The sequence below is a fragment of the Camelina sativa genome, chromosome 2 (assembly GCF_000633955.1).
Source record: "Camelina sativa cultivar DH55 chromosome 2, Cs, whole genome shotgun sequence".
Lineage (NCBI taxonomy): Eukaryota > Viridiplantae > Streptophyta > Magnoliopsida > Brassicales > Brassicaceae > Camelina > Camelina sativa.
The window spans coordinates 25,043,906-25,070,825 of record NC_025686.1 but is presented as its reverse complement, the minus strand read 5'-3'; the positions used below and the strand labels follow the sequence as shown (position 1 = coordinate 25,070,825).

Genomic DNA, 26,920 nt, shown 5'->3' with positions numbered 1-26,920 from the left:
TTTTTATCAAAAATACATAAAAACAAAATCATTATTATTTTTAGAAAAAAAAATATTTTTTTGAATATTTTTTTCTGGTCAACGCCGGTCAATACTAGTCAACGCCGGTCAACTCTGGTCAACGCCGGGTTCCGGCAGACCTCGAATGTTTATGGTGTTGTACACATAACCTATGTTTGTTTATGGATGGATGTCCTTATGTGATGACAATAGTTCACGTAGTTAACAAGACATTTATATTGTTTGTATGTGTGGCTATGTATTGGCGTATACTTCAAGTAGTTGGCAATCATTTTTCCACAAACAACATTGGACTTGGCACCTGTTATTTTTGTCTCTATTTAGACAATCCCCAAGCACAGCCAAACCAACATTCAAAACGGTTAAACGCATTTTCCATCTTGATTTAGTTCATGAAAGTTTAAGAAAAAAAAGATAGTAAAGGTTATTGGAATACTAGCTTTGACCTTGAGCTCTTTTTCTTCGTCTTGGACTTTTTGTCGCTCTTTAGAAACACAAGTTTACTCTTTTTCTGTTTATATACACACACACACACATTTATACATACATCAAGCCAATGAAGGAGTAAAGGAAGATACAATGGTGTCCATAAGGGCTTTTTGCTATCTTTTTATATGTTCCATACGTTTTGCAACTACATGCTACCTCCATTGCATGCAGTGTTAGAGATTATGAGTGCTGGTTTACTTTAGTTTTATCTCTGGTTTAGTTCTTTGTATAGTACAGTTTGGTTAGTATATATAAACACTGTTTTTATAATGATCACTTTACTTAGGAATTATCATTTTCGTCAAATTTGGAAGTCGCTCTAGATGTCTCTAGTTCTCATGGTTTTGAGTAAGTCATTTTTAATGGATACACTAATATTTTCTAAGAAAATAAAAATAAATGTGGGATAGAGGTGAACAACACAAATCAATCAAGAGTTGTTAGGCTCAAACAACAATTAAACATGCATGGAAACAAAAAGTCCAATATTTATGTCGAAGTCCTGCTGATGATGCCAACATCTATACTAGTATTTTTTGCAGCAGTTTTTGCTCAAGAATACTTTTTGGAAAGTTTTTACATTTAATGCATTAACTTTAATATTAATTACCAAAACTTCAAAATTAATTATACGTAAGATTTTAAAAAATAAAGAAATCTTTCTACCTTATTCAAACATAAATATATGATTCTCTTTCATTTTTATTTGAATTTATATTTAAATTATCTTGAATAATTCTATAATACATTTAGTTAGTAAAAATTGTGATTTTTTCCTGCATATGATGTAATAAAATTTTTAAAAACGGACATATATTACTCAATTGATGAATAAAAATACGTGTACAATATCCCACATCGTCTAAAAAAATTGGGCAATGGTTTAGAGTCATACTATAAAAGAGACCAAAATGATTCTGAAAACAAATGAGTAGAAACCTTGATTCATCAGGCAACCAAACTTTAAAAACTTTTATTTGGTTTATTCTGGTTCTTTATTTTAAAGATTTATAAAAGGTTAAATATGAAAAATATTTTAAACTTTTAAAAAGTTAAATATGATAAATATTATACCCTAGATACACAATAAATATTAAAAATTAAGATGATATAGTGTGAGTTAAAATATCTCGGAAAAGGGTTATATAGCCGGACGGGTTTTATTGATATTTATATAAATTAAAAAATATCATTAATTCGGTGTTACACGGGTAAAATATCATTTCATTATATTGTTAACACTGTCAGTATCAGAGAATAGACTTACCTAATCAAATTGATTAAATAAATATTATGTAAAAAAAAAATTGCAGTATTATATGGTTTATTTAACAATTATTATATAATTATAACATATTTAACCAACAAATACAATTATAATTTAAATATTTTAGTTATAATTAATTTTACTCCACAGTGTACCGCGGGTCCTAGTCTAGTTAGTCTATTATTGTTTATAAGAAAACATTATTGTATTATTGTCGTAGTGAAATATGAATATTGATTAATATGGATTTTGCCACTTTTCACTCTAATTATTTTTAAAAGATGTCACTCTAATCATTTTGTGTAAAATTATTATTAACAATCTTGAAAAAATGGTAAATCCATGAGATTTTACCCAAAATAACAAAATCTACAAATACCAAAACAAAAAGTGGCTTTTTCATAATTGATTCTAGTGAAATAAGTCAGGTGATGTGAACTTGCACGCTTTAAGCTATCTTCACGAATATTCGTCAATTTAGAAAATCATAAAATTTAGGATAGTTTCTTTAAAAGGAAGAATTATCATAAGTTAGTGCCAATGGCATAAGTTAGGAAACTCTTTTACCAACTTGTACAAAAAAGATCTAATATTGTAAGTTAGAGCCAATAGGTAAGTTGTACAATAGCGTAAGTTTTAGTGTCTTAATTCTTTTTTTTTTTTTTTGGATATTGGATCATAATCATATAAAGATGAAAATATTGCCGATAGTAGGTAGAATATACTTAAAAGAGAGACAACTAATGCTAATTTTCCGGACCGAGATTAAGGAATTTCAAAGGCTAATTTTCACACATTAAAGAGAGACAACTAATGCTTAACAACTTTGAAAAATGTAAACCAAAAATGTGATTTAACGTTGCGGAGAGTCAAAGTCTTGTTTCCCGAAACGGACAATTTTTAATTTTTTTAATTTTTAATTTTTTTAATTTTTTAATTTTGTAATAACGGACAAGCTATAATAACGAATCTCTTTTTAATTTTTTTTTTTAAAGTTTCTTTGTCTCAGCCAATTTGTAGTTTTTTTTTGTAAGCTTCTCTCTCTCTCGATGCTCATGACTCATATAGTTATATGATTCATATCACACATTATAAAGAATCTCTAGATGGTTAAAAGACACAAACAAAGAATATTCTAAAATTAATAATAATAATAATAAATTATATTGAGATCCTGAAAAACTGCCTTAAAGTTATTACTGAAGAATCACAGTCTAACACATGCATCTCCTAGGCTAAACACTATTCTATTTTAATGTAGTTTTAACACTAAATTTTAGTTTATCTCTAATCAGAACACCAAGTATCACACTTAAACTATTTCAAAACATGTAATATATTATTATATCTATTCATTTTATAATCAATAAAACTATTTCAAAACATATAATATATTATTATATCTATACATTTCATCATTTTATATCTATTCATTTTGTTATTTTTATATTTGTTTGTTTAACTACTCAAATAAGTAAGTAGTTTAGAGTTGTAAATAGTAGTATATCATACCAAATTTGGTGTGACACTGTGCCATCACACTATAGTAGTGTGAATTTTAGATTTCTATTGAAGAGATTTTAGTAATAAAACTACAATAAAATAGTGTTTTGGTGTCCCATTAGAATTGGTCTAAACAAACATATTTTACATGATTAATTGTCGTCGATATCATCAAAATGTACAAGTTTAAATAATTTTGTGACGTATAGCTTAGTAAATTTTTTAAGTGTGTCTCTCTACTCATTATCTCAATTGAAGTTTGGATTGTAAATTGTTAATACAAGTTGAATACAAGAATATTTATGAAAAGGTACACACATTTTGTAAGAAATCAATTTAAGAGAGGAAAATAGTAATACGTTATTTTGGTCATATAAGAGATGTGATTATTTACTAACAATCTACAGGTTGTATATGGGTGTTTTTTAGTTTTTTTAAATTTTAAAAAAAAACGTTTTGTTTTTAATGGGAAGATTTTGTTCCAAATGCACCGGACTGACGAAAAAAAAATGGACCTCACTCAATCACAACAAATAATAATAATAATAATAATAATAATAATAATAATAATAATAATAATAACTAATGATACGATGATTATAAGGTTTTTTTTTTGGTGAACAAAAAATATGTGCGTGAAAAATAAACTAAAATTTCGTGGAAGTACTAACAACAAAAGTACTCTCGCGTGTGTAAAGTAAAATAAGATTTTGTGGACGGACAAAAATCAAACATAAATTCTTCTTATCAGTAGTTACTAATAATGAGACAACAATATTAACTAGAGTTATTATTCATATTTCTCACAAATTGAGTAAGATCCAAAACCTTCTTATATCTTGTCTTTCCTTTTGTCGTTTTTTCTCTCCTCAGTCCTCTTGTTCTTTTGCAACTCATGGCGTCATCGGATAGTAGTATGGGAGGAGCAGCATATACACAAAAACGAAAAACTTGCGGAAAACTTGTGGGTTGATTCAACCCTCACGTTTTATCTTCTTTAATGCTAAGAGATTCATGGCTGTATTGTTTCATCTTCTTCTCCAATGGCTTATTCTTTCTTCTCCTCCGCTCTTCTGATCCCATCATTTTCACTTTCAACAACAACTCCTCCTCCTCACGTCTTTGTTACGACTTTAAATCCTCCACCCTCCCCAAAAACAAATTTCCCATACTTAAATTTCCCATACCAAAAACAAATTTCTTATCAATAATTACTAATAATGGGAGAATAATATTAACTAGAGTTATTATTAATATTTCCCACAAATTGAGTCAAACCCAAAACATTCTTATGTCTTTTCTTCTCTCCTCAGTCCCCTTGTCCTTCTGTAACTCATGGCGTCATCGGACAGCAGTATGGGAGGAGCAACATATACACAAAAATGGAAAACTTGCGGAAATTTTGCGAAAAACTTGTGGGTTGATTCAACCCTCACGTTTTTATCTTCTTCAATGCTAAGAGATTCAAATTTCCTCTACATGAATCTCATGGCTGTGTTGTTTGATCTTCTTCTCCAATGGTTTCTTCTCTCTTCTCCTCCGCTCTTCTGATCCCATCATTTTCACTTTCAACAACAACTCTTCCTCCTCACGTCTTTGTTACGACCCTTAAAACCTCCACCCTCCCCAAAAACAAATTTCTCATACTGAAATCCTCCTCTTCACTACCCAAACATCACCAGTTTCATGTTCTTAAGGCCTAAAACTTGGAAGCTCCTCCATATGGTAAAGAGAACGATTTTGCAAAACATTTTTTTCCAGAACTTTCTTATAGGCGTTTTGAAAAACATCTATGTGGATCCACACAGACAATCCCTAACAGGGATGGATGTAGTAAGAGAGGAGGGTGGATCAGCTGACCCCATTAAAATTTTTTTCTTAATGTTTTTCGTTAGAAATAGTAAAATGCTCCCTCTAAATTTTCTATTTTGACCCTATTAAATTTAGAATTTTCATTTGGTATTTAGACCACATTTAGAACTAAATTTCATTTTGATCTTCCAAAAAGTTTGTATTTTATCCCATAAAAAAAGAAAATTTTCATTCTGTACTCCTAAATTTTGCATTTTTTCATTATTTTCAGAAAAAATATTATTATTTTGACCCTTCTACAGTTTTATTTTGGTTCTGCCATTGATCCCTAACATTGTCTTAATGGCAGCTGGTCTCTGAGACCTTCCTCTACACACTTCAGGAAGCTGCGTACGGGTTTAACAAAGTGAAAAATTTGTTTGAAGTTGTATTGGAGAAGGGGACGTGTCAGATTAGATTAACTCCTTCAGATTTTAAGATTGTCATTGGTGAATATATCAAGGAAACAAAGATGTATTTTGACCTAATAGTTGAGAAAAAGAAGGAACTGCAAGGTAGATACATCTTCAGATCCACATTTGATCAAGCCAGAGACTTCAAGCTGAAGGTATATGTTTGGATTACCAAATCTCGCATCCCATGTTCTATATACTCCTACACTCTTATCATATATATACAAACAGTAACATTTTCTTCTCCCTTTTTTTTATACAAGGTCATATAAGCCATGTCAGAGGAAAATACATCAATGATGTGGCTTCTAAGAACATATTGGTTATGTGGTGACATATGATAAGATACACGGTTTGATGTAGTGGTCTTTAGAGGTTTCTTTTTGTCTTGGCTTATATTAGAGGACAGTAAGTCACACAAATGGAGAATCACATGGCCTCAGCAACATGTGATACGCCTTTCAATTTCTTGAAGAGGAGTTTAGACCATCTCATTAACTGTCTCTTGCATTCTTTTCACCCATGGTAAATAAACACTGTAGCAAAAAAGGTTTTTTTTTGTTATGTTGTTTATATCTCTATGAAAGCAACGAACAACTTATATGTAGATTTACACATGTTATACTTGTCAGGATTTTTAGTGGCAGGAAATATTAAACTTTAGCCAATTTTTCCTATGGTAGAGATTGCGGTTTCAGCACAGGTTAGCTTTTACTTGTATATGATTGCTTATGAATCTATAAAAGCGTTTGTGGGTGTTCTTAAATTTGTTGATTAATGTATCTCAATTTCTCTTATAGGCCAACATAAGTGACCATGGAGAGAAGACCTGCCCACTGTGTGCTGAAGAGATGGACCTGACTGATCAACAGTTGAAGCCTTGCAAATGCGGCTATCAGGTATTTCATCTACCTTCAGGTACACTGCTTAGTCTTGAAATTGAGTATTATAGTAAGGAGAACAGTTTTGCTCAATAGCTCCCATCTTTCTCAAAGCTGCTTAGGTTACGATATAATTTTCTTGGCTTATCTCAAAGTTTCTGCTACAGTTTATCTGCGTAGCACGGAAATAGAATAGATGTGATAAGAATTGACTCAGTTGTGGAATTTTGACCATCTTTTGCTAGCCTCATTGACCATTGATTTTTGTTCTGTTAATATATTTTGTGATATGTGATTCAGAGATATGTGTTTGGTGCTGGCATCACATAGTGGACATGGCAGAGAAAGATCAAATAGAAGGGCGTTGTCCAGCTTGCTGAGTCCCTGAGTTGTTATTTTCGTTACCTCTTTTCAGATAAATGTTGAAATTTTTGTCTTTGGAGTTATGAATTGCATGTTTTTATTACAGGCATGCGTCAATCCTGATTGTCTATTTGCATGAGGTTGGTTCTCAAGATGATAGTTTCACAAAATATTAATTCATATTAGCTTATACAAGTTTAAATTTGACCATCTAATATTTTATATTCCCTCTTGCATTCATGATTGTTCTGTTTCCTGGATCCGTTTTGCTTATTTCGTAGTATATGTAAAATATGATGGTTGGTTTAGTATTTTTGGATGATTAATTAAGTCTTATAGTAATTTTGAAGGAGTAGAGTTCAACAAATCACTGGAGCAGCAAATATTCTGCAGCACCGTTCAGGGAGCATACTACCTCCACCACTGGATGCTTGTTGCAGTGACATTTCTTCTGCAAGCTAAAAAACTAGACATCGTTACACATGTTGTAAAGAAAAGGTTTTTTTAATGAATAAAATTTTACATTCATTCAAAAAAAAAACACCAGTTGTAAAGGTTCCTTCAACTTTAAGTCCAGTTCAACTCAACTTTCACTTGACATGACGTGCTATTTGGCTTGAGTCATGTGTTCCAAGAATATGTTTTGTTAACTTCTGAGTAGATTGATTACAAACAATTTCCTAGGATTTTTAGCCGCAAAAACTCTCTCAAAAGCCTTTAAACAAACCACAAAATAGTAAACATCTGAAGCATTTCTTAACTGTTAATCCTAGTTGGTTACTAAACTGATGTTATTGTAGCATGACTAGCTATGAAAATTCTATTAGTTACTAAAGTGATGTCTCAATATATTTTAGAAACGCTGATAAGAAAGCTATCCTATCAGAGGATGGGGTCTCCCTCACAAGGCCAGAGTGGGAGTGGAGATCAGATCTGCAATCACAGATGCAAGGTAGCTCAAAATTAGAATTGGAGGATAGATCACCCATTCGATAGCCAACAGCATCACCATGAAAAGGATATTATCCGCTCACGGTTTTTGTCTAATTTGTCATCATAGTGAAGAGGATCTTTCTTTTTTGTTCTTGTCAATATTGTTGGTGGTCATAATGAGTTTTCTTCTGTATATGAAATTTATAGCATTGTTCACAGAGTGTCGAAAGAACAAAACACATACAAAAATATTTATATGTTATATACCGAATAGAAAGAAAAAAAGACTCAACAACTGTTCCAACATATAACTCAAAAAAGTACAAGAAGAACAAATGAGAAAAGCTTAGTGACTGGTTAATGCAGACTCAAAAAGTACAAGAGCACGGCTGAGTTTTGTAAACTCAAAAAAGTACAAAAACAAGAACAAAAAACTGATTGGTCCACTCGAGAAAAAGTTTGGTAAATTGAAGAGGGAAGTTGAGGGTCAGACAATCAGGAGATTCGATAGTATAAATCAGAAGGAACAAAGTGAAGTTTACTGATAAAGTGATTTGTGAGTTAGAAAAGGAGATGGATGGTTTGGTTCGCGAAATCAAGGTTCATGTTATAAGAGGATGATCTCTTGATAAAGCTATAACATTTATATGAGTAGAGTACTTATACAAATCTATGCTTCTAGATTTTGTTTGTGCGCCTACAACATGAAGTGTAAATATCAAGTACGTTGTTCAGACAAGGTCATCCTTTGTACCAGTGCAAGGTTGAATTAAATCTCAAAGACATTAGTAAAATAATGGGGTTTGCCTAGAAAAGGAACATTGCAAACGACTGATCCAAAATCTCCTGCAATCTATATATATAAAGTTACTTTTTCCTCTCTTCTTGTGCTGCCACCTCATCTAATTTTCTTAAATATTTTGATAGATTTTTGGATTTTATTAGCCCAAAGTTTTCAAAGTTTCGAGGCCCAAACCATTTTCCCAATCTTATCGAGTAAACCTAACAATGCATCTCCTCCGCGCTGTCAAGGACGACGCTCCACTTTCACCATGCCGGTTTCTCCCCTCCTTAACTATCGATCCATTCCGTTTCACCATTTGATGTGAATTCAATTCTTCCAATCTTCTACACTTTCACTCATCTTCCATGTCTTTCATAACAATTGCAACGGTTTTGTTCATAACTGCTAATTTTATTCTTTGATCTTCTTTGATTATCTAGGCATGGGGAATGAGTAAGAGAATCTATGTGTGTCGTCGGAACCGAATGTTGTTGTTGAAATCAGCGGATTGAATCAGTATTCCAATTCGCGAGTTTCATCAAAGGATCGACATTAATTCGCGAAAACCAATATCAGCGATGAGCCGTACTATAGTGATGGAGGGCTTATCGGTTCTTCAAATCTCAGGTAACTTCTTTTGATTCTCCTTTCTTTTTAATTCCTCTGTAGTGTTTTCTCATTTGCGTTTTGTTGGGCGACATTGATTTTATGTGATTCTCTAGATCAGTTCTTGGCTGCCGCCATTGATGCTACTTAAAAAGCTGGACAGGTCTCTCTCTCTTAATCAATCTCCTTGGGTTTTGGTCGATCTTCTGCGTAATCATGATTTAATTTGGCTTATTTTGTTTCATTCTGCAGGTCATTCATAAAGGGTTTTACAAGACCAAACATGTTGAACACAAAGGCCAGGTTTTTTTTTCTAATTTTTTCTCTGCTCTTATAACTTTTTTTGCAAGTTTACATCTTTCTTTCATCTCATACAAATCATACATAGTTGGAATGACTACTTCTTATCATTATCAAATTTGTTTTAAATTAATCTTCGTTGGTTCATGAAATTGTTGTTTTTAGGCGGATTTGGTGACGGAGACTAATAAGGATTTGAAGATTTCGTCTTTAATCATCTCAAGCAGCTTTTCCCAACCACAAGGTGATTTATTATTCCTTCTTTGTTGAATTCCCCTTTTGTTGTTAGCTCCGCCTTATCATGAGAGTTTGGCTATGGAATTAGCTTATTGGACAAGAAACTACTGCTGCATTCGGTGTGACAGAACAAACTTGGATTGTTTATCCTCTTGATGGAACTTCTAATTTCGTTCGAGGGTGCGACACCTCAGTTCTTGGGCTGAAACATCGTTTCAACTTTGAATTGTAAGTTAGTACATATTCTCCTTCTTTTCTAATCACTTTATCAATGAGCATATGTGTCAAATACAAAGATTAGTAATTACTCTATTTTTCTTTTATTAGACCATCTCCAATGGTTTTCTCTATTTTTTCCTCTATAATAGAGGAACTCTATAATAGAGGTGAGTTTTACTCCAATGGTCCTCTATTCTCACCTCTAAAATAGAGATTCCTCTATTTATAGAGAAACCGTTGTAAAAAAAAATAGGGTTCCTCTATAAATAGAGGAAAAAATAGCAATCTCTATTTTAGAAGTGAAAATAGAGGACCATTGGAGTAAAATCCACCTCTATTATAGAGTTCCTCAATTATAGAGACAAAAATAGAGGACCATTGGAGATGCTCTTAGAAACTATAAAATACATTGAAGAAATTTCAAAACCCAATGAAAAAAGCAAAGTGATGAGTCAATGATCCCTTCAAAAGATCAGAGCTCTATTCAAGTCGTTTCTTCACGAGGGAGAGTTGTTGTTACTGGGATGGTATCCGGTTCCAGAATTCAGGTTTCCTATGTTTCTTAAAAAGAAGCCGTCTAAGGGAAAACATAATGACACTTGGGGTATGTCTCTGTTGCTCATGCCCTTCAATATCTTAATTGGCCCCATTCCTTTTCATATGAGCTATGAAAATCTTTCCATATATCTGGCCTGTTCTAGATGATCAATTTCTATTGTTACACACTGGAAAAAAGAATAAAGAAGAATTTATCTTTTACTGTGCTAGCAGCTGTCAATGTAATTAAGGATAATGTAGTTTACCTGAACATTTTATAGGAATTTCATTCCAAGTCATGGGAGGTAAAATCTACTCCAAACAAGAGTAACCTGAATTCAAGTCTCTCTCAGTGGAACAATGATGTGAACCGAGTTTCATGTGTCAAATCTGCTTCAGGACCTTTCAAGAAAGAAGTAAGATCACTTAAGCATTCTATATGACTTAACCAGTTCTATTATAGTGGATACAACTTTTTCTATACATAATCCATATTTTTGCAATTTTATCTTTTGAAAGTTTTCATTAAACTTTGAGGAAAATGGTCTCATTCTCATTCTCAATTTGCAATTTTATATGCCGAATTACTTGGATTTCTGGTATGACACAGTTGCTCACTGCTTTTTCTATTTTGGTTATCACAGCAGCAAGGACCATTTAAAACCGATTTTCAATGAGGTGGATCAAGACTACATGGAGTCAGAGAACTTAGACTCATCTGGAGATAGCTCAGACGATAATAATCGAGTTGATCTACCACGCAAAGTGCAATGAGAAGGAAGCATCATCGAGCTTGGACTGTCATTGAAGTTAAAAAAACTTGTCGAAGGTGTGACGAAATATGGAGTAGGGAAATGGTCTGAGATCAAAAAGGTTTCATTTTCATCATTCGTGTACCGTACCCCTGTGGATCTCAAGGTTGGTTCAACATAACTATAAACTGCCTCTACTCAATATTATTAGTCCTCCTGTTTATTTTGTTCGCTAACACTACACATGATGATAGGGACAAATGGCGAAATTTATGAAGAGCATGCTTTTCTCAAACTCCGTCAAACAAGATGGTTAGCACTTACCGAGATGAATTTTTTTTAATATAAAACAGAGTCAAGTTAATGTATAATTTTATTTGGTGTTAGACTCAATCAGTGAATAGTCGTGTTTTTGCAGGGATGTCCAAAGAAGCAGGGGTCAATGGCCATTCCTACACACATTATGTTGCAGGTAAGAGAGCTTGCTCAGAAACAGTCACCGGTGCGCAAGGGTAGTAGAGTAGTAGTGAAGGGATCATCAAGAAATGGTTTCTTGTAGCGTTTTGTTTCGTATAAATTGACCGGCCTGGATGTGAGATTAACTACTCTTTTAGTTTGGATTTTGTAGACTTAAAGGTATTGTGATTTAAACCGGATTACTAACTGGTGTTATTGTAATTGATATGAGATGGTTCCTTACTATGTGTTTTCGTGCAAAATGTTGAAAGTTGAGAAAGCAAATTCCACTGTAGACCAGTAACGTTTAAAACACAGCATTTAGTATCTAACCAAACCAGATGATCAAATTCCACCCCAAACCATACTGAATTAATTTGTATTATATATATAAGCCATGGATGCGAGAGGGCAAAAATTGCATAGGTTGGTATCGTAGATATGGGAGAACACATAAAACGACGTGATGATTCACAAAAGAACGTGAACAAAAAGGTTGCAACTGAAAAGTCACATCTTTTGGTTTAATCAATTTTTGACAATAAACGACAACCTTTAGATCAATAATAAAACTAATCTCAACCATTGGATTAGAAATATGATCTATCAGACCCTCAAAAATGGGTTTACTATTATACAGTAAAACCTCTAATATTAATAGTCTATAAATTAATAAACACTGTAACTTAATAAATTTTGATGTTCCCAAGTCGGATCAGTGTAAAAAATAACAAAATTTGATAAGATAATAAGATAATACTTTTTTAAAATTCTCATGTAAAATATGGTCTCAATAATATCGTAAATTAATAACATGTAAATTTACAAATATAGATGTTCATATATGTACTTTTTAGAATTTTGAATGTTCTCATAGAGCTCATATCTATAAAAAAAATTGTTATGTTGTATTTTCAAATTCTAATGATAGATTATACTCTATAACATGTCATAAAAATAGCAAAGTTTTTTTTCTAAGTTTTCAATTTCTACATATGCATCATTTTCATCTTGATATTTTTATAGATTATTTGTAATTTATTGTCAGTAATGTTTTCTAAATATCATAAATTCAATTCTAAATTGATACATTGGAAAGTCTAATCTTATTTTGCTAAAAATGTCTCAATTCATAACTTTTTAAAATTTAAACAATTAAAAATATATCTAAAAATTAATAATTATTAATTTACACTATAAAATAATAATAATTAATTTACACTATAAAATAATTATTATTAATTTATAGATAAATTAATATCACTATAAATTAGTACAATGTCATGGTCCCAACATTATTAATTTATAGAGGTTTTACTGTATATTGATGTTTATTCAGTCAATTTTTCAACTCGGTGGCAAAAATTGATTAACCATAGAGTAGAAGAGTTCATTGTCATCAAGTTATGACTGAGAACCATTTATATAGCTTTAAACCATGAAGAAGAAGTGTTCATTGTCAAAATGCAACCAGTTTTTTTCTTTTCCTTTGTTTGGTCTTTTCAGATGGGTTTCTTTTGCTCAACCATTTGTGTCCAAGTTGTGGTCTCTTCTTCAGCACCAACAATGTGTTTTTGAGAAGAAGAGCAAAGATCTCGACTTTCAAATTTTGATCAAACGCGAAGATTATGATGATGATGATGGTCTTTTCAAAAAAGATGTTGTGATGGTGATGAAGAGTTTAGGCCTTCTCGCCGATCCTGGAAGCGAGGGACTTCGAACGATACAATTCATAGGAGCTTTCCAATCTATATGAAAAATACTAATATTATATAATTAAAAATTTATGACTAAAGGGTTAATTATTTGATCAAATATATGTTTTGCCATTTTTTTAAAAGTAATTTAATTTATTTATTAATTACATATGCTTTCGTAAACCATAATTAAATTTTGATTAAAGTCCTATCTATTAATAGTATTAGGACAAGAAATAGTATATGCCAACTGAAAAGAACCTAAAATTTAGATGAAATATGGAATAAAAAAATATAGGTAGATAAGTTCAAGTCTCCAACTTTCACTAATTTGGGTAATTGTTGACTATGCGACACGTAAATGAGCCACGTAGAAACGGGTACTTTGTGAATTTTGAATATTTTTGAAAATAGGTAGATAGTCTAAAAGGGTTTAAAAATACGTCTAGGTTATATACGCATAATAGTCTAAAAGGGTTTATTATTTGACCAAATATATGTTTATGGAAAAATACTAATATTATATAATTAAAATTTTATGAATTAAAATAGTTTATTATTTGACCAAATATATGTTTTTCCATTGGTTTTTGAATTAATTTATTAATTACATATACTTTCGGAAACCATAATTAAATTTTGATTAAAGTCTACTATATTTATGATATTAGGACAAGAAATAGTATATGTCAACTGAAACAGGTAATTTGAATAATAAAAAACAGTATACTCGAATAAAAAAGAGGACATAAAATTTAGATAAAAAAATGGAATCGAAAAATATAGGTAAGTAAGTTCAAGTATCAAATTTTCACTAATTTGGGTAAGTGTTGACTATGCGAAGGTAAATGAGCCACTTAAAACGAGTACTTTGTCTATGAGTAATTATTTAAAAGAGAACGATCATATGATACAACTTTCTAATGGATAAGGGACAAGATGGGACGAGAAGATATGGAACGGGACAAGATGTTTTTCCGTTCCAAAGTAACTACGTCTAAGTTATATATGCAAAATAATCTAAACTAAAATCAAACTGAAATTCATATATAGATTTCATACTAATATTGTAAAATGCAAAGATTACATATTTAAAATAATATAATTATAACTTATTTTTATAAATTTAAAATTTATATGAAATTTTAGTCGAAGACGTCGAGATCACAAAATCTCCTCTGTTTGCTTCTGATTCCACTGACATCTCGCAAACGCCGTCGTCCGAGAGAAACAGATGAAAGAAGAGAGAGAAATGTGGACCAAACTTTTTTTTTCCGTTGTGACATTGTGACACGTTAGTAGTTCTAAATGTTTCTAAAAATCTAACCACAACATGACTAATAATTTGAATTAAGCCCAACTAACAACTAGAGGAAAACAACAACTTTAAATAAACAATGTTAACTTCTCATTACAATATTTTTTTTTTAAAAAGAACTTCATGATGATTACAATTTATTTTAAACAAACAGTTCACTAAATTATACTTACTACAAAAAACCTATTCAAATTAATATTAAACAAAGAAAAACAAATGATCTACATAAAACAGCTGCAAAGAGAATTTAACAGAAACAAACAAAATAATCTACAAAACCAATCTAAAAAACACTCTAATCAAACAGCTGCAAAGATAATTATTTTCTAATTGAACAGGAATAGTTTTTAAAAAAAATAACCAACAAACAACATAAGCACCCAAATCAAATACATAAGCAGACATAAAGATGAATTTACATAACCAAAAATTAATATACACAAAAATCTGAAATATACCTTCATCTAATTCCCGCGCATAGCGCGGTCAATTACTAGTTTATTCATATATTGTTGTTACAAACTCACCGAGGAAGATTGGACAAAATTAAAGCTTTTACTTTTGTGGCTCTTTAACGTGAAGTGACAACAAAAACCCTTCTGGATTATTGTTTGTGGCTCTTTGCTTAGGACTATATCGTCATTTAAGCAATGTATAGATTGACCCGAACTTTAGGCCCATTTCTTGTATTAATGGGCCTTGGCGATACTTTGGCTCTAAACGAAATATTTTTGAATTAGGAGAGTACTATTAATGGTTTGTTTTCCATTTGAAGCAGTAAAGCATGAAACAGAGAGAACACTCTGTTTTTGCAAGTTTTAGCTACAAATGGGCAAATGGCCAAAACCTTTAGATCAAATCACATCTGAAAAATCTAAGATCTGGAGAAACTTTATTCACCTTTATATTTCCTACTAAAACAATTAGGGTTTCAGAGAGAGAGAGAGAGTGTCTAAGCACAACAAGAAATTGACGACAATGAACCAAGGTTTTATCACATCCTCTGTTCCTGATTCTTCCATCGTAATGTGTTCTTCTAGACATTGATGTTCTTACTTTTGTTCTTTTGAAACAGGAACTTATTCGGATGGTTCTACTTCCAAGTTCGTAAAAGCTTACCTTCCTGGTGAATCCGGAGATGATCTGGTAATAAAACACACTTCTCTTCACTGTTTTTGTCTTTTGTTTTGTATTCTGGCTGCTTGAAACTTGCAGAAACTTTTCAGGTACTGCCCATTTCTTTCAACAGCTGTTTACCAAAATCTTTGCCTAAAACTGTAACTGTTAGAAGTGTTAGTGGGAAGATTTGGAATATGGTGTTGAGGAAATGCGGTGGTGACTATGAGGCTGAGAGATTTGTTATGGTTAATGGTTGGAAGAAGATTGTTAAGGACGAAGATCTGAAGGGCGGAGATCTCTTAGCATTTGAGTTTGATGGCTCTCAGTGTTTCAATTTTTGTATCTATGAGCATGAGACAGCGTGTAAAAGGATTAAGAGAAGTTTAGAGCAAAACGAGGATGAAGAAGAAACTCGGGCTAGCAATGATGTTACCGTTCTACATGATGATGATGATTCTGAAGATGAGGATGTTGTTGTTGAGGATTCTGATGATGATAATTCTGAGGATGAGGATGTTGAGCTTGAGGATGATGATGATGTTGAGAATGAGGATGATGGTAACAATCCCCAGTTTACTGTGACACTCAATCCAAAGAGGCAAAGCCAACTGGTAAGCAAAAAAACTGAATGTTAAAGATATTTCAACACTTCCATTTAAACATCTTTGGGTTATGATGTTTTATGTGAATGCATCAACAGGGAATATATCGATATGTTATATGATTTTTCTTTATTGTTGCAGCACATACCGGCTCATGTCATAAAAGACTATGGCTTAACCTTCCCTGAGCGTATAACAGTTGTGGACAAATTGGGAGGATTGGAAAAAAAAATCAAGATTCAGGGGAACGGCTGCGTCTTTGTCAAGGGATTTGGAAGTGTTTTCAGAAGGAACAAAATGAAGACGACTGATAAAATGATATGCGAGGTTAAGAGGACTGGGACTAATCTGGTTCACACCATCAAGGTCAACATTATCAGGGGATGATCTCTTCACTATGCTTTTATGAGTCTTATGTGTCGTAGCTGTGACTTGTTTTATTGTGTTAGCAATGCTAAATGCTATCTATGGATTTGGTTTATAACTATGGATTTGGTGTTAGAGATGTTTTAAAAGTTAAAATAAGATACTTTCCTATAAAGAGTTCCTGAATCTCATTAAATCTCTCTATTTTCTCCTGCAACAATGTCTTTAAAGCATATCATGTTGTCTTGCTGTCTGCAACAACTAGGGTCCGAAAAAGTCTTCAACAAATAGCACTTACATTGTTCGGTGGAGTAAATCAAATGACATTAAAGTATAGTGACAAATGGGTTTGGATTTGTATCTTGTTGTTGGCACAACTTCTGGTTACAAACTTACAAATCAAAATAAGAAAAGAGAACCAAACAATAGCAATATGTCGCAATAGATCATCATATTGGACTTCAACAATAAGGGTCCAAGTTATGTCCAACTACAGGGCTGTTTAGGGACCTGCAAGTTCATGTAAAGAGAATGTTATTACTCCTAGTGTTATATGATCTTTAAGAAAACGGTCGACAGAGAAGCAGAAGACACGAGGAGAATAATGCTACAAATCTCAGCCGTCTTGTATTCACTAAACATTTCTTCTTATGCTTTCAAGTTTATCCATTAAGAATCATGAGGTCGTGCTGAAATATGAGGTAAATACTACCACAAACTCTGGGGGTGTTCCATCAAAATCAGTGTTTTCTTCTTGTTATAATGTAGAATGTAATCAAAATGTACTAATCTTGAGGTGAAAATGTAGCTTGTCTGATGAGCAAAAGACAATTAAACGTCATTGTTTCCTAGATAATCTTACCTTGAAGTTTGGCAAAAGAAGCTATGGTGGAGCTCGTTGGTGGTTCATGAAATGGTGGTGATGTTGATGAGATGTGTTATCAGATGGGTGGATGACATAAAGACTGGGCAGATTCAAACTGAATAAGCGCTGAGAACGATGGCAAGTAGCTGTGAATGAAAGCAAGTGTGTAGCTTCTGAGAATGAGAATCCTGAAGATTGCTGCCTTTGAAAGTGAGAGGTGACGCTGTAGCTACTGTGCCGGTTCCACCACTGGACTGATCTTGTATTTGCCATGTCCTGGCTGTGATGTAACGTGACATAAGACCTTTATCTGGTGTCTTTCCTGGAGACAAAAAATCAAACTTTTAGTGCAGAAGATTATTCACTAAAGTATTCTCGTTTTCCAATTTAATGCTGCAGAATGCAGATATTATGCTTACACTCCAGACTTATCAAAGTAAAAGGATGGAGGGAGATCTACTCATCTAGTCAAAAAGATGAGTCAAGCTCAAGGACTGTTGAACTAATCGAATTCACTTATTGCAAATATTACTTGTCGGTTAGGTAAAGTTTGATAAGTTAAAAGTTGCCTTCTTATTTTCTAATGGTGTTCTAGTTCTGGAAAGAAGATGCACAAGATTGGGCATGAGAAACATGCGAGGTGACAAAATATTTGGATATTAAGAGATGTGTGCTATGGTATTTACCGTGGGTGAACAGAATGCAGAAGGTAAGATATGCCGGTTAATGGTCTGAAACTGAAAGGCGTATCATAGGTTGCTGCAACTATGTGGTTCTCCATCTGTGAATATAGATCAAAGTGGAAGGGTAAGAATAAGAAATTCATGAATCAAAAGAGGGATAGCTAGTGCAAAGAAACCTATGACTAACGGTTGCAGCAAGATGCATATGGAAGTAAATCTAAATCATATATGGTGCGCGTACCTTGGACCTCCTTCCACATATAATACCATTAGGGACATGGCAAAGGTGGAGGGGACAGTTTTTGTACTTTGGACCATCTCCCAAAGAAAGAGGTTCTCACATTAGCTATATAAAGAACATCAGAAACCAAAGTTTAACAACAACTAGCTTCTCAAATACTGAGCAGAGTATTTAACCAGTTTAACAAACAAGAAGCAGCTTCCTTAATCTTAATGTTATTGTTGTATGAATTACAAGTTAAAGTTTAACAAGCAAGAAGAACAAAACCCAAACATGCTACTATGCTAGGAATTGTGTGTAATTTATGTGAAGATTAAAGGCAATTACAAAAGCTGAGCTATCAATTTTACAGAAACCAAACATGAGAGACCTCGCTGTCACGCAGCGTCCGATATATAAAGAAGGCGAAATCGAATCTCTAGAGATTTTTCTACTTACAGTGAGAGAACACGTCGGAGAATGTAAGATTGATTTGACTGTTGAACGACGTTTTGAAATTTCCCGGCGAGAAGAAGTTGAAATCGAAGACGACGACGATCTGGCCGGAATAAACAACTGAAGTTACTACTATACCCCGTCGCGACTCGTCTCTGTGACACTATTCTTCAGGACAATACTGTCATTTTCTCAATCTAGAATGGCCCAAAATTTAAGCCCATTTGTTTTCATGGGCTTTAGCGGATGCTTTTGTTTTCTAACGAATCATCTTTTACTAAAACGGCGTCGTTTGGATAGTGCTTTTTCTATTTGAAGCAACAAGTAGATTCAGAGAGAAACCTCTGTTTTCCAATTTGTTGCTACAAAAGTCGAAAAACCACTCAACCAAAACCTTACGATCTGAGAAAACTATGGTTTAAAACAACTTTACTCACCTTACTATCCCATCAGGAACTAGGGTTTTCAAATCGCAGCTCACATTGAAGTAAAAGTAGTTTGTACCAGTCCTTGAAGTTTTATTTTTTCCATTTGAAGCAACAAGCGTTCAAGTCTCTGTTTTTTTTGCTACAAAAGGAAAAATCTCTAAATCAAAGCATAAGATCCAGAGAGCGAGACAAAGAGCACAAAGAAGTGAAGATGAACAAAGGTTTCTGCTTTGGACTCTTTTTTTTTGTTCTTGATTCTACAATTTACACAATGTATATCCTCTGTTCTGATTTTGTCTTGCCTTTATAATAGGAAACTCTTCGGATGATTGTCTTCCAAAGTTCTTCAAAGTGTACTTACCTGATGAATCCGGCGATGATCTCGTAAAAAAAAACACTCTTCTCTTCACTCTGTTTTGGTTTCTTAGATGTTCATCTGTAGATTTCTATTTTGGTTGAAACTTTCACATATATGTTTGCAGAAAATACCCATTTCTTTCACCAGCTTTGTACCAAAGCCTTTTCCTAAAACTGTAACGGTTAGAAGCATTTCTGGGAGCTCTTGGGAATTGGCGTTTAGGAAATGTAGTGGTGATGTTGAGAGTTTTGTTGTTGTTGATGGCTGGAAGTTGATTGCTAAAGATGAAAATCTCAAGGGTGGAGACTTCTTGGAGTTTGAGTTTGACGGCTCTCGGCACTTCAACTTCTGTATCTTCGAGCGTGAGACGATGTGTAAAAGGATAAGAAGTTGTCCAGAGCAAAGCCAGGAGATCAAACTGGAATCTGAGAGTGAAGAAGAAACTCGAGCTTCTGATGACGTTTTAGCTCATGATGAGGATGATGATGAGGATGATTCTGATTATGATAGTGATGCTGCTCTTGAGGAAGAAGATAATGATGGTGATGAGTCTAATGACTATGTTGTTGATGATGCTGCTAGTGAGGATGATGATGATGTTGAGGCTGATGCTGCTGGCGATGATCGCCATCTTTTGGATGATCCCGAGAATCCATCTTTTACTCTGAGACTGAATCCAAAGAAGAAAAGCCAACTGGTAAAACAAATTTGAATGTTATATAGCTTTCCATTTTTAAAAGCGTTGTGTTATGAGTTTTTATGTGAATGCTAATACAAATATAACAATCTGCATATGCTTTGTTTTATGATGTTTCTTTTCATAATGCAGCTTATCCCAGCTCAAGTCATAAAAGACTATGGCTTGCATTTCCCTGAGAGTATCACTATCGTTGATCCACTAGCGAAAAAATTCGGGATATTGGAGAAGCAGATCAAGATTCAGACGAATGGTAGTGTGTTTGTCAAGGGGTTTGGCAGTATCATCAGAAGAAATCAGGTGAAGACAACGGATAAGATGATATGCGAGATCAAGAAGACCGGTGACAATAACCTGGTTCACACAATGAAGATCCACATTCTGAGTGAATGATCAGTCATGTATCTCTTTAGCTATCTGTTTCAGTAAGTTTTTAAGTTAAACCAAGACTACTGTGGTTTATTAAATTCATGTAAAAGAGTCTCTATTTTCTGATTCCAGTCAGATCTATATAATGTCTTGTGTTATTGACTATACAAATCTATCTATTCTTGTTATGTGTGGCTGCCTGCAACAAGTAGTGAAAAAGTCTTCCAGTAGCTTCATACAAATAGAATGCATTGTACTTACATTGTATGGATTCATCTTAGAGATATTATCGTAAAATTACAAATGGGATAGGGTTTCTGTTTTGGTATTAGCCCTCAGTATATGTTACAAATTACAAGCAGAAAGATAACCACACAGTGACAATAAGTGCAATAGATTTTAGGAGAAATCGTCGTATTGGCTGGCCTTCCACGGTTGGGTCCAAGTTATTCCAACTTCAGGGTTGTCTAGAACCTGCACATTCACGTATGACGAGTGTTATTACTAGTAGTTTTTATAGGACCGTAAGAAAACTATCGCCCTAAATATGTGTTTGGGACTGACAAAGAAGCTGCAAACAGGAGGAGGTTAATGCTACAAAACTTGGAAACTCTGCCTTAGTCTTCTATTCACTAAGCATTTCTCATACTAGCCTTAGTCTTCTATTCACTAAGCATTTCTCATACTTTTTTTTATGTTTCCATCAAGGTTTATACTAGTACAAGCATCTCAAACTCTAGGGGTCTTCCATCAAAAGTGGGTTCTTTTCATGTGGATAGTAAGAGTTAACATAATGAACATGAGGTTGAAACTGCAGCTTTTGTGCTGAGTCAAAAAGATGAGTTGAATGTTGTTGTTTCTCAGAAAGTCTTACCTTAATTAGACGGAGGGAGGAGGAAGCTATGGTGGTGGTTGTGAGCGGTTCATGAGATTGTGGTGGTGGTTCTGAGATGCGTAGTCAGATGGGTGGACGACATAGAGACCGGGCTGATTCAGATTGAAAAAGGGCTGAGAAGGATGAGGTGTAGCTGGCGAAGAAGGCGGGCGTGTATCTGAGAGTGAGAATCCTGATGATGCTGCATTTGAGAACAGAGGCGGGGCTGTAGCTGCTACAGCGGTCCCACCACTGGACTGATCATGCCCTTGCCATGTCCTGGCTGGAAAGCTTTGATGAGAACGTAACATTAGACCTTTCTCTGGCGTTCTTTCCTGGAGACAAGAATTGAAATTTTAGCACAGAGTATTATTCAATGAAATCTTCAAGTTTTCCAGCTTTATGATGCAGATATTACAACACAGAAATAGAAGGCAACAACATAGAACTGTTTTAAAGGATATCACCAAGTCGAGCTCAAGTACTTAATCGATCAAACATCACAACAGTAACCAGGTTATGAACATCTATCTAACTGAACTCACTTATCACAAAAATTACTCATAGGCCAAGTAAAGTTTGAAAATAGTTAAAATTGTCTTTCTATTTCTCCTGATGTACTAGTTCTGGACAGAAGGTACAGAAGATTGTGAAAGTTATAAATATATGGCAGTAACAAACAGTTGGATATAAAGAAATGTGAGCTATGGTATTTATATTTACCATAGGCGAAAAGAACGCAGAAGGAAGGGAATGTCGATTACTAAGATGATCTGAACCCCTCTTCAAGAAATTGAAAGGCGTATCACATGAAGCTGTAGCCATGTGGTTCTCCATCTGTGAACATAAATCAAGTGGAAGAGTAAGAAATTCATGAATCAAGGAAGAACAATGAGGGCTCGAGCAAGTTAATGGGAAAGTATAGCTTTGAGTTCCAGATTGCAATGACAGATCGACAAAGAAACATTTGACTAATGATTGGAGCAAAACGCATATGAAACTGAAAGTAAAGTAAGTCATATTTGGTGCACTAAAGGGAAAACCGTACCTTGGTGTTCCTTCCACATACTATACTGTTAGGGACATGGTGAAGCCGCTGGGCTCTATCTTTTTGCTTTGGACCATCTCCCAGTGAAAGAGAGATTCCCAAGTTGAGGTCAAGCTTAACATTAGCTGAATAGTGAATTCAGAAAACAAATTAGTAAGTTCGTAGTAGCTTTTCACATATTGAGCCGAGATATCAAAGATGGCAGCAAAAGCTGCATAGCATTGACCAGTTTAATAAACAATGAACCGAGCATCAATAACATTACCTGCCTCGGGAATCATCCGGGATGCATGAGGCTCAATTAAGGAAGCAGCTTGCCTTCCATTCCATTGCATGGCTGCCTTGTCACAACCCCTAATTCCATAAGAATCTAAGCAATTAGTCCTGCAAATTTTCCTAATAGATAAACAAATTCAGGATAAAAGAGTTCATCATACTGTAATTTACAATCAGCAACAGCTGCAGCTTATACTCAGATGACAAACATCCCAAGACATATATAAATGTCTCATAGCCATCAGAATCTCTAGATATAACCCATAATTACAAATGGGAAATGGGGTTCTCCTACTAATGGTTCTAACAGAAACATTTTCACATCAACGAAAAATAACCAAAATCTTCATCTGAGTAATCTCACTCTTTTTCTAGCAATGACTGACAACTACATTTAGACAATAACACAAAGAACACTGCATGTGTAAAAAGCGCAAAATTAGATACAGGGAAAGTTTATTACGTACATGTTTCCATGAAACTGCTCGATTTGAGCACCCCACCCGCCAATCTTTTGCAAAGCAACTCCTTGATATCTTGAATTATTCCTTGAGAAACCAGAGCTCTGTCGCCGAAGTACTTGCACAACTTCCTCTTTAGAAAGATTTGCCATCTGTAAAGTTCGAAAACAAGATCAGAACAAATCACCAGCATTCCTGTCTTCCTTATATATTCTATAAACCGTAACCAAAACCTGCTTGAGATCCTCTTCATAATCGCTGATAACGAAATTGATATCAGCCTCCAAACCCCTGAACTTGACAGCAGCTCGATCATAAGCCCTACACGAACCAATGTTTAAAACTTATGAAACAATTGTAACATAACAAAAAAACAGTTGAAGTATCAATTAAATCCAAAAGGCATTACCTAGCTGCAGCATGGGCAGTATCAAATCCACCTATTGAATTCAAAAAGTTAAAAGCTTTTTATTAGAGAGCTAAGAACACAACAGCAAACAAAATCAGCTCACAGTGGTAAAAACCAATAGAACCCAATCCATACCTAAATAAACTTGTTTGCCGCAATCCCTGCAACCAGTAAAATTGACAAAAGGGGATTAAAGATTAATACAAAATCTACAAAGCTCAGAACTTGGGACCTGAGAGATAAACCCAGTTAAAGACTCATCTAAAGTAAAATTACCAGATATGAGATTCCCATCTCCCGGTCCTGCGGTAGAAAGTAACACCTCTATACTGCGAACTCTTAGACCTAGGACCTCTCCTGCTTTTCTTAACCGGCTGTGACGGTGGCTGCATCACCCGTACAGCATCACCACCACCACTACCACCACCGCTTCCGCTGCCAATAAAGTCTCCAACTTGATTCCCTCTCTGGAACGATATATCAACGGTGCTCCTAGAACTCTGTGCGCTCGAATCCATAAAATTAATACCATCTCTAGGAACAGGAAAAAACTCCTTAGTCATCATCACATCACTTCTCTCATCATCACCATAACCATCATCATCTTCGTCTCCTCCTCCTTTCAGTATTTCAAATTGAAACTTGACGGTTCTAGTGGAACAGAGCTCATCTTCACCATCGATACAGCTAGATGATGCTTCAGCATTAACAACAGATGAGTTCGACGTCACCGATTCATCCATCTGATTTAAAGAAACCCCTTTAACAGTAACCGAATCGAGGCTGAGATTGAGATCCAGCATATGAAACTAAACCAGACCCAGAAAAAGTCAACGATCGGGTCGTTGATTTTAGAAATTGAACAGAGAAGAAAATATCACATTTTCATCTGAGACAAAGAGTTGGGAGATTTTTTAGAGATTCTGTTGGAGAAAGGGAATAATAATCTCTCTCTCTCTCTCTCTCTCACAGATGTAGTTCGATCACTATGGAGACAAAACTAGAGATTCAAGAAACATGGTGGCGATGAAAAGAGTTTTTTGTGCTCTATGGGGGACTTGAAGAGACAATAAAAATAACAGCTTTCGCCGGACGAAAGAGATTATCGTCGGCGAAGGAAGAGGAAGGAAAAAAAAAAAAAGAGAAAACGGGGAATGATGATGGGACGTAAGGCTGTGGGTTAGTGGCAACAAAGGAACATTAATAAGTTTTTTTTTTATTAATTTATTATTCCTTTTCCTTTCCATCTTTCTCGGCAATTGGACACCGGTTCTGCCTGTTTCCGGTTTAAAAAGTAAAACGTGCTACTTGTTTTGTTTTTATTAGCATGGTTAAAACTTAAAATTATGAACTTTACTGTCTCCCCTCTCCTACCAAAAAAAATAACATTGTGAAATTTACTGTTATACTACTTTTTAGCATTACAGTCTAAAACCATGTTAGCTTTTGGTGATTTCTTTATTGGAACAAAGATTAGTTATAAAATTACTAATACACTAGATATGCTAGAGGCTAGAGCCTATAGACATTATATTGAACAATGATTAATGTGCAGCTGTTCATGGAAAAGAAGAGTGTTTAATTCATAATAAGGATGTGTTTAGTCTTAAGTTAATTACACCAATTTGAACTTTGAAGTGTGTTTTACCTATAACCATTTTGTAAACACACATATGAAAATCATCAAAATTAGATTTCACTTTTTATTCTTAAACAAACTGAACTAATATTTTTAAAAAATAATTAAGAACTGAATTTGTTAGAAATAGGATGAATCAAACGAATTCGTTCTTATAATATATGTCATCTTAATCTAGATACAAATAAGAAAGTAGAGAGAAAGAAAGAGAAAATGAATCTAAGATTCACAACTTTGAAGACACATAAAACCAAAAACCACTTAAAAGACACATATTCATAACTTTGAAGACAATGCATTTGTTTCCATTCATAGGCGGGTCCTATATTTTATAGATACGTCCTACTCACAAGAAAGAAAGAAAAAAATCTATTGTGAGTGAAATAGAATATTATGATGGCTTTATTAATTGGATAACAAGTTTCCAACTAATGTAAGTGTCACTCGTTGCCCAAAAAAAAAAAAAAATGTAAGTGTCACATGTAAGAAAAAAAAGAAATGTGAAAACTAATCAAGAAGTTACATGCATAAATAAACATAAATTATATCATTTAGAAATTTGTGGTTATTGTAAAACGAATGTGAAAATAGTTTAAGATGATGAAAAGCAAATTTCATTTACATCAGGTTGGTAACTTGAAAAAAAAAAAACAAAAAATAGTCGACAACTCGACATAGTGATGAAATTTGGTTTTAATTTGCAAGGTTTTGACAGCCACACACACATTCATAACTATTGACATTGAAGATGTCAGTTATCTTTGACTCGTTTGGAATCATCAAGTTTTAGAGACAATGTTATTTACACTGTTAAAATCTATAAAGTCTAGAGAAAATAATCTATACATCAAATTTGTGTGCGAGTGTATATCCATTTATTTTTAGATTTGTCATTGAGTAGTTAACACATATATGTCTTTTCAAGTTCTACAACATTGCCAATTGGTGACATAAACTATTTTATAATGTATAAACCGAAAAATCTATAAAAAAAAAAGTGAAAAGATAACAAAAATATATGAACAATTTATATTCAATCTTATGAATTAGAAGAAAATTATTTTTTGTATTCACTAGTATTGTTTGAGGTGTAAGGAATATGACTAGAGAGCAATGTGATACAAAGAGATCAACGAAGAAGTTCAAAGGTTTTTGAGATGGGGTAATGTCCAAAGTGTTAAAAGAAGTAAAGGTTGCAAACATACACCAATCACAGATTTTTCAGTTTTTGTGTGTTTCTTATCTTTAACATGGTCTGCAATACACTATACAAAATGACCAAAGTACTTATCATGATATATTCTTTATGTTGCATTCATCGGGGTTCGAACTCAGGGTTATTGGCAAAAAAATGACTTGGAAAATATCTTCTAGTTGTGTCCATCCATACGAATCTCTTTTTTTTTTTTTTTTTTTTTTTTTT

The 26,920-nt window shown here is 33.7% G+C and overlaps 3 protein-coding genes, 3 long non-coding RNA genes and 1 pseudogene across 8 annotated transcripts; 5 read left to right on the top strand and 2 right to left on the bottom strand.

Moving 5' to 3' along the window:
• LOC104737537 overlaps positions 1-8,342 on the top strand; it is an 11,736-nt pseudogene extending 3,394 nt beyond the window's left edge.
• On the top strand, positions 8,696-10,015 carry LOC104737517. Of its 3 annotated transcripts, XR_759745.1 has the most exons (7): positions 8,696-8,826; positions 8,946-9,132; positions 9,228-9,274; positions 9,364-9,414; positions 9,577-9,655; positions 9,737-9,876; positions 9,976-10,015. It is a non-coding gene; the product is annotated as an uncharacterized LOC104737517 (long non-coding RNA). The 3 variants fall into 3 exon arrangements; XR_759746.2 differs by lacking the exon at positions 9,976-10,015 and having other exon boundaries at positions 9,233-9,274; positions 9,737-9,931; XR_759743.2 differs by lacking the exon at positions 9,976-10,015 and having other exon boundaries at positions 9,737-9,929.
• On the top strand, positions 10,186-11,860 carry LOC104737529. The gene is made up of 5 exons (XR_759747.2): positions 10,186-10,471; positions 10,686-10,820; positions 11,049-11,322; positions 11,411-11,468; positions 11,575-11,860. It is a non-coding gene; the product is annotated as an uncharacterized LOC104737529 (long non-coding RNA).
• LOC104737509 (B3 domain-containing protein At5g60140-like) lies at positions 15,483-16,903 on the top strand. Its single transcript, XM_010457714.2, has 4 exons — positions 15,483-15,615; positions 15,703-15,773; positions 15,854-16,357; positions 16,490-16,903. Exons 1-4 carry the CDS (start codon positions 15,606-15,608, stop codon positions 16,733-16,735), a joined length of 831 nt encoding a protein of 276 aa, XP_010456016.1. The 5' UTR covers positions 15,483-15,605; the 3' UTR covers positions 16,736-16,903.
• On the bottom strand, positions 16,980-19,040 carry LOC104737501. Its single transcript, XR_759742.1, has 5 exons — positions 18,942-19,040; positions 18,504-18,608; positions 18,266-18,360; positions 17,577-17,901; positions 16,980-17,224 (listed from the first exon to the last, which is right to left on the bottom strand). It is a non-coding gene; the product is annotated as an uncharacterized LOC104737501 (long non-coding RNA).
• LOC104737493 (B3 domain-containing protein At5g60130-like) lies at positions 19,278-20,920 on the top strand. The gene is made up of 4 exons (XM_010457697.2): positions 19,278-19,587; positions 19,680-19,750; positions 19,849-20,421; positions 20,554-20,920. Exons 1-4 carry the CDS (start codon positions 19,578-19,580, stop codon positions 20,812-20,814), a joined length of 915 nt encoding a protein of 304 aa, XP_010455999.1. The 5' UTR covers positions 19,278-19,577; the 3' UTR covers positions 20,815-20,920.
• On the bottom strand, positions 21,003-25,030 carry LOC104737483 (AP2-like ethylene-responsive transcription factor TOE2). The gene is made up of 10 exons (XM_010457686.2): positions 24,135-25,030; positions 23,994-24,019; positions 23,859-23,889; positions 23,683-23,770; positions 23,456-23,601; positions 22,978-23,066; positions 22,713-22,837; positions 22,388-22,501; positions 21,665-21,999; positions 21,003-21,264 (listed from the first exon to the last, which is right to left on the bottom strand). Exons 1-9 carry the CDS (start codon positions 24,659-24,661, stop codon positions 21,691-21,693), a joined length of 1,455 nt encoding a protein of 484 aa, XP_010455988.1. The 5' UTR covers positions 24,662-25,030; the 3' UTR covers positions 21,003-21,264; positions 21,665-21,690.